The sequence below is a fragment of the Rhinolophus ferrumequinum genome, chromosome 22 (assembly GCF_004115265.2).
Source record: "Rhinolophus ferrumequinum isolate MPI-CBG mRhiFer1 chromosome 22, mRhiFer1_v1.p, whole genome shotgun sequence".
Classification (NCBI taxonomy): Eukaryota; Metazoa; Chordata; class Mammalia; order Chiroptera; family Rhinolophidae; genus Rhinolophus; species Rhinolophus ferrumequinum.
Genome location: NC_046305.1, coordinates 12,194,625 through 12,210,959, shown reverse-complemented (window position 1 = coordinate 12,210,959; position 16,335 = coordinate 12,194,625). Strand labels below are relative to the sequence as shown.

Below are 16,335 nucleotides of genomic sequence, written 5' to 3'. Positions count from 1 at the left end.
GTACTTGGAATAGAATCCTACATCCTTAAGTGCTTGGGCTGGCCGGCCACTGTCTACTCACTGATAACATCTTCTCATGCACCTCTTCTGACTTCATCAATTACAGCCACACTCTTCATTTCCTCCACATATCAGGTTCTTTCCTACCTCAGGGTTTTTACAGCTGCTACATTCTCTCAGTTCAGATTCTTCTTTTACCTTAGCTTAAGTGTCACCCTCTTTAGAGTAGTTAATTCCCCACCCCAACCTGGTGTCTTTTATGGACTTTATTTTTTGCCAGTACCTGATTTTCTCCTGCCTAGCAAAGTGCTTTGCACGTAGTAGCCAGTCAGTATTGGCTGAATGAATGAATCCTAATGGAGATTAAAAGAGCCAAATGCAAAGGTATCAATGTTATTTTAATAATTTAATATGTGGGGATATAGAAGTGGGTGTTATGTATGTAGTTGTTGTCTTTCTATTCATGTATAGTTCCCAGATTTTCTATAATGAGCATATATTGCTTTTATATGAGTAAACTTGAAAACAAATCATTTGAAAAATGAAAACATGCCTTATCACTAATAATTTTGTTGTTTAATCTTCCTAGCCTTTCATTTACCATTTTTTTGTTGATTAGTTTTTTTGTGCATACTTTTGCATTTCATTTGGTTAAATGTTTAAGAAGTATTAGATAGTTAAGATAATTAAAAGCATAGAATCAAAAGAATATTCATATTTTCTTTATATTATACTTTTGTGTGTGTCTTTTCTTAATTTTCCTAGTTTTCTAACTTAGATATTGTAGTCTTTCATTCCCACAGAGCTGTTTTGTGTCTTCTTTCTATGCCTTTAATGCCTTTGCCTTTTTCTGAACTTTGCCTAATTTCTGCTGTGGGAGTTGTGTAGGTTTTTCTTTTACTTTTTTCTTTGAGCTGTATGAGTACAGCCAAGCTGTACTTAATGTAAGGGTGTTCCTGGATGTCCTATCATTATTGTAACTATTCTTACCCACAGATTATAAATAGAAATGTAATTATTGCCTATATGTGGCTTTGTACAGAAATGTTGAACGATTGAGGGGTTTTTTTGTTTAGGGGAGCCTTGTTCAATTTGTTCTGTACAGTGCAATTCAGAGGGAGATCAGCATGTTTTAGCAGAAAGTGTATGTTGCTTTGTTTGTGTATGTAAGTTTGTAGCATAACTGGAGATGTCTGGTTGCCTAAATAGGAGTTGAACACAGAAACAGCACTGATTAGTTCTCCAAATTCATGTATGAGCTGTTTAAATTTATATAGACATTTTCACATTCATAATCTCTAAAAAAAAAATTCTCACTGTTTATTCTAAACTGTTCTCATTTAGAGTATGGTGATTGACATGAAATATGCAGCTGTACATAGGAAGAGAACTATTCTGTATACTACTGTGGATAGATCTTACAGGTATATGTTAAGTGAGGAAAGCAAAGTGGATAGAGTGAAATATCCTCCTGTTTAAGAAAAGGGGAGGGGATGTGAATGTGTGTGTCCATTTACTCTATGAAAACAGTGTAAAAAGAAAGCGTGCACATTTAGGTTACCTCTAAGAAAGGAGTAAACAGGGTAGGGGGCGTATGCTTCATTTCTGTAGATTCACCTTTGGAACATGTAAATATTTTATGTAATGAAATAACAAAATTTTAAAAGCAAAACTTAAAAATTGAAAATAAAATGAAACAAAGTGACTTAAGTGTAAATCCTAGTGGCAGCGGTTCTCAAAATTTGATTGTGTTCAGCACATCCCTGTGTTGACATTTGCACTGGTGCCAAAGCACTGTGGGTAAAGCTGTTTCTGCCGAAATAGAAATCACAGTGGTGGCACCAAATTGTACCTAGTACTCATTGCCTTTGTCACTGTCACATTCTTGCAGTTAAAAAGTCAGTTTTACTAAAGAATGCCCTTGATAAAACAGTAACAATGATTAATTTTATAAAATCTTAATTCTTAGATGCCTGTCTTTTTGATATATTCTATGTGACAAACTGGGAAGTAACCATAAAACTACCAACATATCATGGTTGATTTTAGAGAGAGACCATGTGCAATTGTTTTGAGATGCAAGCTGAACTGGCCCTTCCTTCCTTCCTTCCCTTTCTTCCTTTTTTCCTTCCCTTCCTTCCTTCCTTCCTTCCTTCCTTCCTTCCTTCCTTCCTTCCTTCCTTCCTTCCTTCTCAGTGTTTATTTTCAGCATTTTATTAATTTAACTGGCTACTTTTTTTCATGGAACATTATTTTTGCTTGAGAAACTGAATGACAAGCTACTCAGAATTGGGATTTGGCAGACATTTTCTTGAAAATAAATGAAGTGAGTTTGCTACTACAAAGTAAACAGTGTTTGTTGGCAATGGTAGAATTTAAGCTTTTAAGCAAAAATTAGAATTTAATAAAATTATAAACCACCAAGACAGCTTCCTAGTACTTAAAACTTTTCTGATAGATTGGTGGTGATGGTAATAATATGATGTGTGAATATTGTATAATGAAATATATCAACATTTAGTGAAGCAGTATTTCCAGATGATCAACGCTTGATGTTAAAAAAAAAAACTTCAACGTGGAAGATAGACCAGTTCCAAGTAAGACAAGCCAATAAATTTTAATTTGACACTATGAAAATTTTATTTCTGTGTTTTCAGATTCCACATTACATCTAACCTTTGAAAAACAACCACTTGTTGAGTTTTGGTATAATATCAAGAATATCCATAATAATCTGAAAGAATATTAAAATACCTTTTTTAACACCTGCATATCGGTGTGCATTAAGATTTTCATATACTTCAACAAAAATGATATCACAACAGATCAAATACAGAATGAGGATTCAGCTGTCTTGTTTTACGCCAGATTACTAGTAAGAGATTTGCAAAAAAATGACGATATTACTCTTACCTCTGAATTCTCCTTTGAAGAGTAGTTTTTTTTTAATAAAATGTTAACATGGGTTCATTATTTTAAAATTAATATTAAAATTTCTCACTTTCAAATATTGTAAGTAATGATAGATATAACCCACATAACAGGTCTTTGGAGACCTCAATACTTTTTATTTATTAATTTTTAAATTTTTTTATTGTAAAATATGCATAGCAATTTACATTTTAAACTAATCTTAAATAGCTTTGTGTGCAGTTTTAGGAGCTTTAAATATATTTGTAATGTTGTGTAACCATCCATTTGCACAACTAGATTTTCAGAGCTAGAATAAATTCTAGATACTTCATATCTAGTGGAATTGAACAATATTTGTCTTTCTGTATCTGGCTTATTTCACGTAGCATAATGTTCTGAAAGCCCTTCTGTGTAGCAGCATATATTGCTATTTTTTCTGCTGTATGGTTGTATGATATTCCATTGTAGGTATGTACCACATTTTGTTTATTCATCCCCTCTTTACTCCTGGTTGCACTATAGGAGCATTTGAAAATGTAACTATTAATTATTGGTAATTTAAATAGCAGATTGACAATTAAATGGTAAACCATGTGGTATAGACTATAGATATGTATTGAACATGGATTACGGAGCTCTTTTCCCTTATATTTTGTATAACCTGGGGAAGGAGAACTTCAAACTGGTATTTGAAATTCTGAGTCATGAGGGTGAGGGGGATCAAATGTATGGTGATGGAAGGGGAGCTGACTCTGGGTGGTGAACACACAGTGTGATTTATGGATGATGTGATACAGAATTGCACACCTGATATCTATGTAATTTTACTAACAATTGTCACCCCAATAAATTAAAAAAAAAAAAAAAAAGAAATTCTGAGTCATTAAATGAAGTGACCGTTAGTCATTTAACTCTTGATTTCCCCATAATGTTGGCAGTACTGGCTTTATAAAGGTTAATTTCATTGAAAGTGTAAGCTTTGTTGTTATAAACGATTAATAATCACATACATTAAAGTCATTCTTCCTCTAAGGTTACATTATAATTTTGTTTCAGCTTAATCGAAGGCTGCGTCATTCCTGCTATCCTATACGTTTACCCTGTTACCTTTGTTGACCTGGAACCTAGCACGGTGACTGGTATGTGTAGGTGCTTAATAAATATTTGTGGAGTCAATGAGTCAATGAGTGTTCTTAGCTGTACAGCTACATTCTTGTATTATTTTTGTAGATTATACCACTCAAGTTATCCACTAAAGTTATTTGTCGTTGTTACTACTTTGATTCTCATAAGACACTCTCTCATTTTCAGGTTCTTAAATTTTATTTAACTTTGTTCCTATAAACAAATATTAGGCTTTGGCTTTTAAAAGTTTTAACACTCAAAAGTTTTCAATACTATTGTGCCATGTTTTTAACCTTTATTAAGTTGTAGAGCCAAACTGTTAGTGCAGGCAGTCATTTGCTGGCTTCTGTGCTTATGAATCAGATTGTAACTATTTCTTTGACTTTGGATTTGTGGTTTCTCGAACTATTTTAAGTGACGCGAAAGATGAGTCTCCTTAGGCGTTTCCTGTGTTTTAAAAGTGTGGTGTCTTATTGTAAACAGGTTTTCCTCAAGGAAATTGTTCTCTGCAGCCTCACTTCATCATTCACTTAGGAATGAAATCCCATCTACGAGTACATACACTGGTCCCTACATATTTTCCTTGTTACCCATTTGTTTTTGCACAATATTCCTAGAGGTTTTGATGTAACTCCGTTGTAACTCATTCTTTGCTGATTACTACACATTTTCCTTTAGGTTACCCTCCACCCAGTTTGGGGCCGGTAAATTCTTGCCCTTCTATTGGTTCCCTCTGGCCCCTGAGTACATGAGTCAGTGTCACATGCATGTGATATTGCTTGTCAGAGAGTGGAATTCTAAGACTTTCTCTTTACTTAGAACAGTTTAACTTGGTGCTCCTGAGCAGCGGAATGGTCCTTGGGACAGTTGTGCTTCCACCTAATAGCTATGGCCGAGGTCAGGACACGTCGCTTCGCTGCCTGTGCAGTGAAGCCTCGGGAACTGCTCTGCCCCACCTGACAGGTAGGATTCAGAGGGGATAGTTTGGGGAGGGTGGAGAATCACAGTGATCAAGTGTGCGTGGAGATTTCCAAAAGTGAGTCTTAGCTTCCACTGTTACCATCTTCGTTCTTGGCCAGTGAAGTTTTATGTGGCTATTTTTTTTTCTGGTGTTTTACAGTACTTACTGAAAAAAAGAATAAGTCATATGTAATATTTTGTGGTATTAGGATACATATGGTTTGATATAGAGAACTTAAGCTATATTTTGAGAACTGTTGAATGGTTTGCCCAACCACCTTATGTAGTTTTTAAAAGGTATTAAAAAGTATTAACTTCTTAGAGAATATGCAGTCAGGTAAAGTAGAATTCTGGCAAGATACGCGTTTTTAAAATACCTGGAAATGCCTAAGCTAGAAATTTTGTACAATTTTTCCAGTTGCTACCTAACAAATTTCTAATTACAGTAATAAAAGTTATTGAATGACTAATTGGTGAAAAGTGTTTTTAATAAAATTAAACATTAAATTTAGGAATTATCTGTGAATTTGAGTTTGAGTCTTATTTTGGATTTTAACTTGTTTCGTCATGATAATTTACTTTGTACAAGCTATTTCTGTGTTTAGCCTTATTTTTGTTGCGTCCTGCAAGTGTGTCGGTAGAAAGAAAGTAAAAAAACTGCCTTTTCTGAAAAGTCATAATGTATTTCCGCTCCCTGGGTCCTGTATTCCATAAGTGAAAGTCAGAGTCGTCTGTTGTCTCGTCACGTCTGTGATCTACCTCTGTAACAATGATAAATGAAAGGCCAACTCGCTCTCTACCGGGCTTAGTGTATAGTAGTCACTTCACTTGTTCAAAAAGAAAACATTCCCCGCAGACACAGGTGCATTTGGGCAGGCACAGTGCGTCCGAATCCTCCAGATGTTTCTGTTCTAAACTGATGACGGAGGTGGCATAGGCTAGACCTGCTGGGGAACTCGATGACCTTTTCTTGCTCTTCCTACAGGATTTGTTTGTCTTTTTTGCCTTTTTCCTTAGCTTGGTCTCCCATTTAGTTCTTTAACTCTGTGATTTCATACATGTTCGTTCTTGCCCTCAGGAAAAGGTTAGGATGTTTTTTATCTTTGAAAATTTTTCTCTTTGTTTTGTGCTAGTGGGTAGGATGGCGTTTCAGTGGATATTCTGTGCGGACGGATTGTACAGGAAGTTGACCCTTAGTTCTATGAGAACAAAAGAGTTAGTGGAAAGAAAAGAAAGGAAGGAAATAAGATCTTTTGACTTGACCAAGAACATCATAAAACCAGGGATGGGAAGAAGGGGAACGGGGAATAAAGCATTGTTTTCCGACTTGTGATTCTTTTAGTACTTTGGCCTCAAAATTTTACTTTTATCCTGTATTTATTATTCTGTATATTTGAGAAATAAATGCACAGTGTTGTTTGGTCTGAATATATCTTTTAAGTGTACTTAAAATCGTGCCCTAGGTCTCACTCTCTTTTCTCCTTTTGTCAAATAACATGGTTTTTAAGAAGCTGACTTGCTTTTGACAATCCTTCTTTGAGCTTGATGGAGTTCCTCTTCAGTGCAGATGCTCTAAATGTCACAGATACGTCCTTGCACGTTGACAGTCTGTCACTCTACTGTCACCAGTGCAGAATTACTGCTCATCCAATTTAAATGCTTTCTGTTCTCTGAAACCTTTTCTGACTCCAGAGCTTTTTTTCTGTCCTCTCAGAGCAGCCTCTGTGAGTATAGCAGTCCACGTGATTCATTTGTTCAACAAATCTTTTTTGAGAGCCTTATATACATGCATTGTGGGTGCTTGGAATTTATCAGTGAAGAAAGCAGACAGAGACCCCTGTCCTCATAAAACTGATATTCTAGTTGGGGGAGTTAGGGTAATATACATGAATATAATAAATAAGTAAATTATACATTTTGTGGTAATGAGAGCTATAGAGGGAAATAAATTGGGAAAGGAGACGTGGGGGATGTGGGAGTGTTGTCAGGAATAGATGTATTTTAAAATAGGACAGTCAGAGAATGCCCTAGGGAGAGGGTAACATCTGAGTGAAGTGTCATGCGGGTATCTTAGGGAAGAATGTTTTAGGCAGAAGGTAAACCAGGGCAAAGATCCTGAGGCAGAAGTGTGCCTGCCTTGTTGAAGTAACAGCAGGAAGGCCAGTGGGCAGAACGAGGTAAACTAGGGGAGGGGGAGCAGGAAGATGAACTGGTAAGACAAGTTGTAAAGGGCCTTGCGGGCCCTTGTGAGGACTTGAGCTTTTCCTCTAGCATATAGGTAGGTAGCCATCTGAGTTTCAAACAGGAGCAGCACAATCTAACTGATGCTTTCAAAACTGGCTGGTGTGTTGCGAATAGACAGAGAGCAAGGATAGAAGCATGGAGATCAGGAATCTAGTGAAATAATCTAGGTGAGGGACGCTGGTGGTGACAGGTGGTCATAGTGAGGGGGGTGAGAAATGAATGGATTCTGGATATACTTTTGAAGGAAGTGCTAATAGGATTTCCTGATGGATTGGATGTCGTGTGTGAGAGCAAAAAAGGAGCCATGAATGATTCCAAGGATTTTTGTTTTTTTGCCCCCAGCTTTATTGATATGACTGACATATAAGGTTATATAAGTTTAGGTTTACAGTGTGTTGTTCTGATACACTTGTGTATTGCAGAATGATTACCACCAGAGGCTTAGCTAAGACATGCACCACATCACATAATTGCCATTTCTTTTTTTTTTTTGTGGTGAGAACATTTAAGATCTACTCTCATACCGTATTGTTAACTGCAGTCATCGTTCTATACATTAGATACCCAGAACTTACTCATCTTCTAGCCAGGAGTTTGTACCCAAACTTGCAAAGTTTTTGGCCTGAGCAACTAAAAAGATGGAATTGCCATTAACTGTGATGCGGCCTTCGGTGGGACAAGCAGATTTTGGGAAAAGAATGGAGAGTAGTATTTTTATAGTAAGTCCAAATAGCGGTTTATAAGCTTTATAGTCTGAAGCTCAGCGTGATGTCTAGTGTATAGTAGACGTTCACTAAAATTATTAGTGTTAATAAACTTTAAATTTTAATATACTGTGTTTTGCAAAGTAAGGTGTAAACGTATGGCATTTGTTGTTTTTGGCCTGATAGGGTTTAAGAGTTGGCTTCCGTGTCTGCTTGATTACTGTTTCTACCTTAGTCATTGATAGTTCAAAAGTTATTGTTACCCTTGATTTTTGCTCCTCTTATAATTTCAAACAGGGAGCTTGTATTTAAAAAGAAGGAAGTGTACTTGAACTGTTTAATAATCATTAAACAATAATGATCAGAAAACATTGTAATGTGTTTACTACCATCACTGGCAAGAAACATTTATCAGTGTTATTATTATTATCATGTTATATTTAGTATAGAACCTAATAAATATGGGTAATCTCTGTACTTCTTTTGGCAGTTCTTTTCATGTTAACAAAGGATTGGCATTTCATAGCCCAGTGGAAATACTGCTAGAGTAGGTGATATTCATTAAAATGAAGAGGAACATGGTACATGTGGCCAGTTTAAAGGGTATTTCTTACAATACGGTGTTTTGTTTGTTTTGTACTCCTAATTGGTTATCTTAGGATGTAATACAGCTGTTCCCATTCACTATAACCACGTTTAAACAACAAGCAGCACATCTGTTTCACATTAACTCGTCAGGACATTTGGGCATGTCGTGAGGTTTGTTGTAATATTCTTAATGTAAGACAAAATTTAATTAGCTGTGGAATTTTACGGATGTATTCCGTTTAGGAGGAAGGAATGTGGTGAAGTGAATGAAATAAACTCTAAAACTGTTAGAAGAGATCCATCCTACAACAGGAATTTCTGTCTATTTCTTGTAGACAGTTGCGATGACATTTTTAAAACATTGGTTAGTGCTGTTTTTCAGGTAAAACACATCTTATTGTTTCCCATCACTTACATTTTTGTGTAATTTAGTTATTCATTCAGTCAACAGATATTGAACACATATTATGTAACTTTAGCTGGAAAAAAGATACCGTTCTTATGCCACAGAGCACTTTGTGAAATTTGGGAAATCAACGTGATTGAGGAGATTATAAAGATAAAGCTAGAGGGTATTTCATGCAGCAAGTGCACTGCTTCTGCGAGCCCATGTGAGGCTTCCTACGGGAGGTAGTATTGGAGCTGAGTGTTACAAAGTAAGAAGTCAGCCAGTCAAGAAAAGGGTGGCATGAGATCACATTCCAGGTAGACAGGACAGTCTGAACAAAGGCACAAAGGTAGGAAGAAGCATCCCGGCGTGTGTTCAAGTTTAAAATTGGAGGTTGACGTGGGAAGAGGTGAAGCTGGAGAAGTAGCCCTGATCCCCAAAGCCTTCGCAGGCCGTGTGAAAGGGACGTGATCTTCGTGGTGAATTATCAAAGAACCCTGGGAAGAGTGACATGGTCAAATTTTTGTTTTGAATAGATCACTTTGCCAGCTGTGTGGAGGATGGCTTTGAGGGAGACAAGACTGGAGGCAGTAGTCCAGGTGAGAGATGCTGGGGACCTGAACCAAGGCTTTGCAGTAGAGGTGGAGCGGATTTGAAAAATCAAACCACAGATCCGAGGGTGTTGCTCCTTCAAATATGATAACACCAATTTTAAATTAACGTTAAAAAGTAGTGCAGAGGAGAGGGAGAGAGACATACTTAATAGAAAAGTGATGTATTACATAGGCTAAAGTTAGTGGCATGTAGCTGCTAAAAACAATTCCAGTGATCAAGAACATCACGACTGGAAGACCAGTGTATGTTTTGTATAACTGACCTGGGCTGTAAGAAGCAGATGATATTTAATTATGGTACAGGGATCACTTGTTTGTTGGTATGACTAAATTTTGGAAGAAACCAGGTCTGACAAGGCTTCAACCATTATACCTGGTAGAAATTCAATAAATGTCCATTGTTAATGATATTTTCTAAAGCCTTCAATTAAGTACTGATGTTTTACAAAAATGTGCCATCTAAGAAAAGAAAATAGGGTAAATTTTTTTCATTAAAATAATTGCATTGTTATAAACAGTGCATGGTAACACAAAGGTATTTTGGAATGCCAAGAATATTTGGTATTAAAGCAAAACATTTTTCTGTTATTAAACAGATAATTTTAAGATTTTTTTCCCTAGAAGCACTATTTGTATATGTCAATGGAGGGTCTGGATTTATACAATATATACATATTTCTTAAAAATCTGTTAGCTTTTCCACAATTTGTTTTATATGGAGAGAGTAAGAGAAAGAGGGTAGTTTGGGAGGATTTATGATAACTGTTCCTTCTTAAAACATCACCACCAAAACAAAACATCCTGTATGTTTTATAAAACAAACTGCCATTTTTTTTTTGAGACTTCTTTTTTTCATTTTGAGAAAACTGCTTCTCCTATTATTTTAGATTTTGGTGAATGCATATAAATCACAGGTAAATGCTCATTTTGTGTTCTTTTCTCTGACTTTCTTGTTCTATTTTCAACAAGTAGACTTCTCTCATATTTAGGAGGCAGTGCCATTTGCTCGTGCTTCGGTTCTACAACTATGTTATACCCTGGAGCTGTCAGTCTGTGTGAGCATCTGTCAGATATATGCCAGCAGCTAAAATACTGTGTGATGTGTACTGAACTCAAATGAATTTCCACCTGCTGACCTTACTCCGAATTCCTTTCTCTCTGTGTCTTTCAGAAGCCTTGCACCGCCCCTACGGCTGTGAGGTTGAACCCCAGGCGCTGAACGAAGCCATCAGGTGGAGCTCCAAGGAGAACTTGCTCGGGGCCACTGAGAGTGATCCCAACCTCTTTGTTGCACTTTATGATTTTGTAGCAAGCGGTGATAACACGCTCAGCATCACTAAAGGTGAGTTTCTGTGGGACATCCTCTCACTTTGCAGTTTTCGTTAGTGGTTAGGAAATAAAGGGGGTCTGTTTTAGATTCTGCCTCTAAAATTAGTTAGGTGATTTGGGCCCAGAAACTTTGGGTTCATAATTAGCTTTTTTTTTTTTTTTAATCTGTGCATGGGATAATGCCACTTTGTCTACTTCATAAGCCTATTAAAGAGAAAATGAGATAAAATACTTTAGAAAAACCCACACAACATACACATAAACTTCCCTCATTCTCAGAATTCTGTACCAGGTATTTAGTTCAGCTGACGTTTTCTTTTTCTGGAGCAAGACTTGGAGTGTGAAGAAACTGGTCCAGTGATTCAGATACTGGCACAAGCATTGCATCTTGCTATGGACCCGCTTTGAGTAGCACCAGCCTAGATACCTCATCTCTTATTTGTGTTAATATGGATTAGTAGAAGGAGTAGTACGAAGGGTTTCTATTACAGTAATATTCTCAGAATAGTTGTTTATTTCAGTAGTAAATTCTTATAAAAGGGAACACTAAGAACATGATCAAGTAAAATCATCCATTTTTGGTTTTTTGAACAAGGACAGAAAATGTGGAACTTTTATGGGAGAGAAATAGTATGGACCATTGTCACTGTGTACGTGAATTGGACCGCTAATTTGTCTAAGCTTGTTCTTGTCATTTGAACCTATGAAAGCCTTGTACTGGGAAAAAATATATTTCAGGATAATCTTTAACTAAAATTGTAACTCAAGTGATTATTTGTCAGACATACATCTTTTATTTGTAGGGTTCAGAATGAGGTATTAAATGGGAGTGGATATACCAAATTAAAAAGATGGGCCTCCACTCAAGGACGTTACCCTTAAATAAAGATTTTTACATACATCAGTTTTTAAAATCCAGCCAGATTCATCAAAAGCAGAAATCCTTGATACTGAGTTCCTCAAACTGGATTATAGCTATGTCCCAGAGTGGATGTGATGGCATGTCTGCATGTGCCAGGAGGTGTCACAGGCATAGAAAAAGTAAAGTGCATGATTTCCTAGTGTCAGTTTACTCAAAGGTTTTGGGTAGTTTTGGGGTTGCATGGTGATGGTGTTTGTATATGTGTGGGATGTGTATTTATGCATTGAAGGACATTTTTACATAGAGTTTTAGGATAAAGCAAAGGACTTCAAAGACACTTTATGTTTGTGGTAGTCTCTGGGCTAGAACACAGAGACTACCACAAACATAAAGTGTCTTTGTACTTTGTACACTGTACTGATAACTCGAGTGGAGGAGTTTGTAAGTGGTGACTCAGGACATTCTTTCCCAGGTGTAATTTGCATGGCAGTTGTTTCCCGGAGAGCTCAGTCACCAGGGAAACATTGATAGCGAAAGTCTGTTGATTCCTCAGTTACCAGTTATGGGAACCACTAGTGTGCAGCTTACCGGATGGCCAACAGTGATTTCTCCTACACCCCATGAAATGCCAGGTTCTTACTCATATAAAATGATGTCATACTAAAGCTATTTTATTATTTTAAAGACAAGAAAATATATTTTGAAAATAAAAATCACAATGCTTTATTTCCTTTTTCTTTGAAGATGACACTTTGCTTGAATTAAAAAACAAAAGTCTCCCAGGATTCCTGTGTCAGAAGGGCCAGCCTTTCTATCCCTACCAGTCCACACCCCGTCAGCTTGTATGGTTCTCAAAACTTCCAGGGGAGGGCAGCCGGTCAGCTCAGCTGGTTAGAGTGTGGTACTGACAACACCAAGGTGGCTGGGTCATGGGCCACTGTGAGCGGCGCCCTCCTTAAAAAACAAACAAACAAAAATCTTCCAGGAGAAAATTCTTCTCCTAACTGCCAGAAAGAGAGGAAAACAGACAAAAACCTAGGGTGTTTGACTGTATCCTAATTGCGATGACCTGTCACTACCTGTTCTTTATAAGGAAGCAACAATAATATACTTAGTAAACTACTAGTCTTTACTTCTTCCAGTTCTTGTGGAATAAAAGAGAAAAGTTATAGAGCAACTCGTTTACTTTTGTTTTTCTAGCAGCACTAAGATTTGTTCCCTGCAAATGTTTGGGGAGTATTTACACATTTGTGCATTTCCATCACACCACCGCCCACACTCTAATCTGTACATATATATATTTTATATACATATACATGTATGTGTGTATGTGTGTATTTGTGTGTGTGTGTGTGTGTGTGTGTATAAAAATGTGTGTGAGTACATACTGTTGTGCTTTTTCTCGTTGAATGTCTCATATCCAGGGTGAGATAGTAGAGGCTGATACCGTGTTTCCCGGAAAATAAGCCCTAGCATGATTTTTCAGGATGACATTCCCTGAACATAAGCCCTAATGCGTCTTTTGGAGCAAACCTTAATATAAGACCCGGTCTTATTTTCGGGGAAGCACGGTAGGAAGTTATCCTTTGGTCAGCATTTCTGTAGACCATTAGAAAAAGTTAGATGGCTACCAGAATAATGATTTTGAGTTTTTCCTCAGTAGCCTTTGTCTGATAACTCCCGGGCTCCGTGCTTTTGATTGATTTGGCTTTTTCCTGCTTTCTGACACTGAGAAGTGGGTGTGAACTCTATGGGAAGGCTTGCATCTGTCTCTTGGGGAAAGCCTTAAAAGGATTCTTTAGGTTCTCAGTTGTCACTGATGACATCCCTCTCACCCTCCCTGTTTTGTCTGTGCTGCCAGCCTAGGGCGAGTTGGATGCTGGCAGAGTCTGAAGTTGACGTTCACAACTTGAATGGGGCCGTGAAGGACACTGAGGTGGAGAGCAAAGATACTCTGAGTAATCTGAGTTTTGGGTTCCAGGCTCAGACTCAGCTTCCTTCCCACACACTCATTTTAGAGGAATGGATGGGAGTGATTCAGTCTGCACGAGGCAGGGGAGGGAAAGTACAACTGTTGTAAAACCTGAGTCCTGGAAAAGACTGTTGTGGGCGCCCTCACCGCTCACCTCCCATCCCCCAAACAGGTTTTTTCTGAAAACATTGCTGAAAGCTCTGTGGCCTGCACTTTTGTTTTGGTTTATTTTGTTTTTGTTTTGTTTACATGGATGGTTTTGTTGCCTTGGTGCCAAGTGGAATTTAGAAGTTATGTTGTATTTCACATGGCTTATCCCTAAATCCTTAATCGTTTGTTAGTATTGAACCATATGTAAGATACATTCCTTGACAAACGGTTTTGGGGGGAAAAATGAACTTTATTTTTCTTTTGAAGAATGAGACTATGTCATTTCCCAGCCATGTAGTAACCTTTCTATCTTTGTATTCCACCTCACTACCATACATGCAGTTTCCTGAAGACATGTTTTAGTTGGTGTAAAAAACTTTAAAAACCAGTAGTAAATGCCAGAAAGCCATTTCTAACTATGCTTCTTTTATTTAAGCTACAAGCTAAAGAGATCAGTGAGGATATGATGAACAGCCAAGTTTGTTTTCCTTATTTTAAAACATTTCCTTGGCGTAAAAGTTCCTGATTCATTTTCCAGCGAGTTTAACAACAGACTGGGATAAAGTGTTAACATCTTGTCTCTGGTGGCTAGGTGAGAAGTTACGAGTCCTGGGTTACAACCAGAATGGGGAGTGGAGTGAAGTTCGCTCGAAGAATGGCCAAGGTTGGGTGCCGAGCAACTACATAACCCCAGTGAACAGCCTGGAGAAACATTCCTGGTACCACGGGCCTGTGTCCCGCAGCGCAGCGGAGTATCTGCTCAGCAGTTTAATCAACGGCAGTTTCCTGGTGCGAGAAAGTGAGAGCAGCCCTGGGCAGCTCTCCATCTCGCTCAGGTACGAGGGGCGTGTGTATCACTACAGGATCAATACCACCGCGGACGGCAAGGTGAGACCCACAGCCGCCTCCCCCCATGGAGCAGAGTTAGAAACTGTACTCACATTCGTGTCTGACAGGAAATACAACAATCGCTGCTGTGAGTTTGGGCTGTTCGGCATGTTGAGAGCTTGTTCTTTTCAAAAGAATATGGTAATGGAAATTGAAAACATGACCTAGATGTGAAGGTGAAGACTGAAGGAAATTGCTGGATAAGTTAGCTGTTCTATTCAACATCGATATACAGATACACACATATGCATCCAATACCTGTATGCACTGTGTAGAATTTATAAATTAAACCTTGTATCTTTGAAACATACAATAATCTCTGCCAGAAGTTTCACAAAGTAAGAATTTTAACTTCTGAGATGGGTGTTGATTAGTAATATAAACAGATGAACCAGTCATTTAGCAATTTACGTGTTGGAAAGACCAGCCAGTTTAGAATGGAACTGTTTTACTTTATAAACTGTAAAGCATAGTTATGCCAGTTATTCTGTTGTACAGTAAACTTAGATTGAATCGTTTCTTCCATTCTTCCCTCTGTGTGATGTGCTTAGTAGGGAAAGAGCACAGGCTTTGGCGCAAGCGGACCTGGTGTGCTGTGTCGCCCCCGCATTTATTGCTGAATTTTGTGACCTTACATCAGCCTGTTTCCCATCACACCCTATTGGACTGTTGTGAAGACTGAATGAAATAAATTCCATAAAACATAATGGCTGGTACAAAAGAAGACATGAGTAAATTATTCTCGTTCTCTTTTGCACCACCTTCCAGAGAGTGTCTCTTGACAAAACCAAATAGAATCAGATAATAATAATGTACGAGAGACCCAGCAGCTCTACTTCTGGTTGTACACCCAACAAAAAGGAGTGCATATATGTGCAGAATGCGTGTACAAGAATATTCACAGCAGCATTAGTTACAAGAGCCAGAGTGGAAACACCCACTGTCTAACAGTAGTAGAATGAATTAATAAATTGTGGTACATTCATAAAATGGAATCTCATACAACAACAAAGTGAACACAGTAATGCTGCTCACACCATCAGGAAAAACTGTGGCCCGCCAGCTGCCTGCTCTCGTGTGTAAATAAAACTTTATTGGAATACAGCCACACCTATTTATGTGTTGTCTATGGCTGCTTTCTCATAATTAAGCAAATTTGAGTAGTTGCAACAAAGTGCTATGGCCACAAGCCTAAAATATTTACTGTGTGGCCCTCTACAGAAGAGCTCGCCGATGCCCTTCATAGATGAAGCTCACACAGGTAAAGCTGAGTGAAAGGGATTGGTGATTGCCAGGGAATGGGGACGAGGGCAGTGGGAATGACTCCTCGTGGGTATGAGCTGATGAACACGTTCTAGAGTTCGATACTGGTGGTTGGACAGCCTTGTGCAAATACCTACTAACACCACTGAATTATACACTTGAAAATGGTGAATTTTAGGGTATGTAAATTATACCACAATAAAAAAAAGTTGTGTGAAAGAAAGCAGTCACAAAACAATACATATTGTATGATTCTAAGGTGTTAGAAGTCAGCAGAATGGTTAATAGCTGGCAGGGCACAAGGAAAGCTTCTGAGGTGCTGGTGGTGTAATTCT

At 37.8% G+C, this 16,335-nt stretch overlaps 1 protein-coding gene across 3 annotated transcripts in view; it reads left to right on the top strand.

Moving 5' to 3' along the window:
• The window catches only part of ABL2 (ABL proto-oncogene 2, non-receptor tyrosine kinase), an 89,181-nt gene that overhangs the window by 52,269 nt on the left and 20,577 nt on the right, over positions 1 to 16,335 (top strand). For 2 of the 3 annotated variants that reach the window (XR_004421625.1, XM_033093110.1), the window contains exons 2-4: positions 9,459 to 9,521; positions 10,708 to 10,878; positions 14,442 to 14,737. Coding sequence is in view for 2 of the 3 variants with exons in the window: in XM_033093110.1 (XP_032949001.1) it covers positions 9,459 to 9,521; positions 10,708 to 10,878; positions 14,442 to 14,737 (530 nt within the window). In the remaining variant the exon portion in view is untranslated. Of the gene's footprint in view, positions 1 to 4,867; positions 5,002 to 9,458; positions 9,522 to 10,707; positions 10,879 to 14,441; positions 14,738 to 16,335 lie in introns of those variants that run through there. The other variant, XM_033093111.1, reaches the window with a different exon arrangement.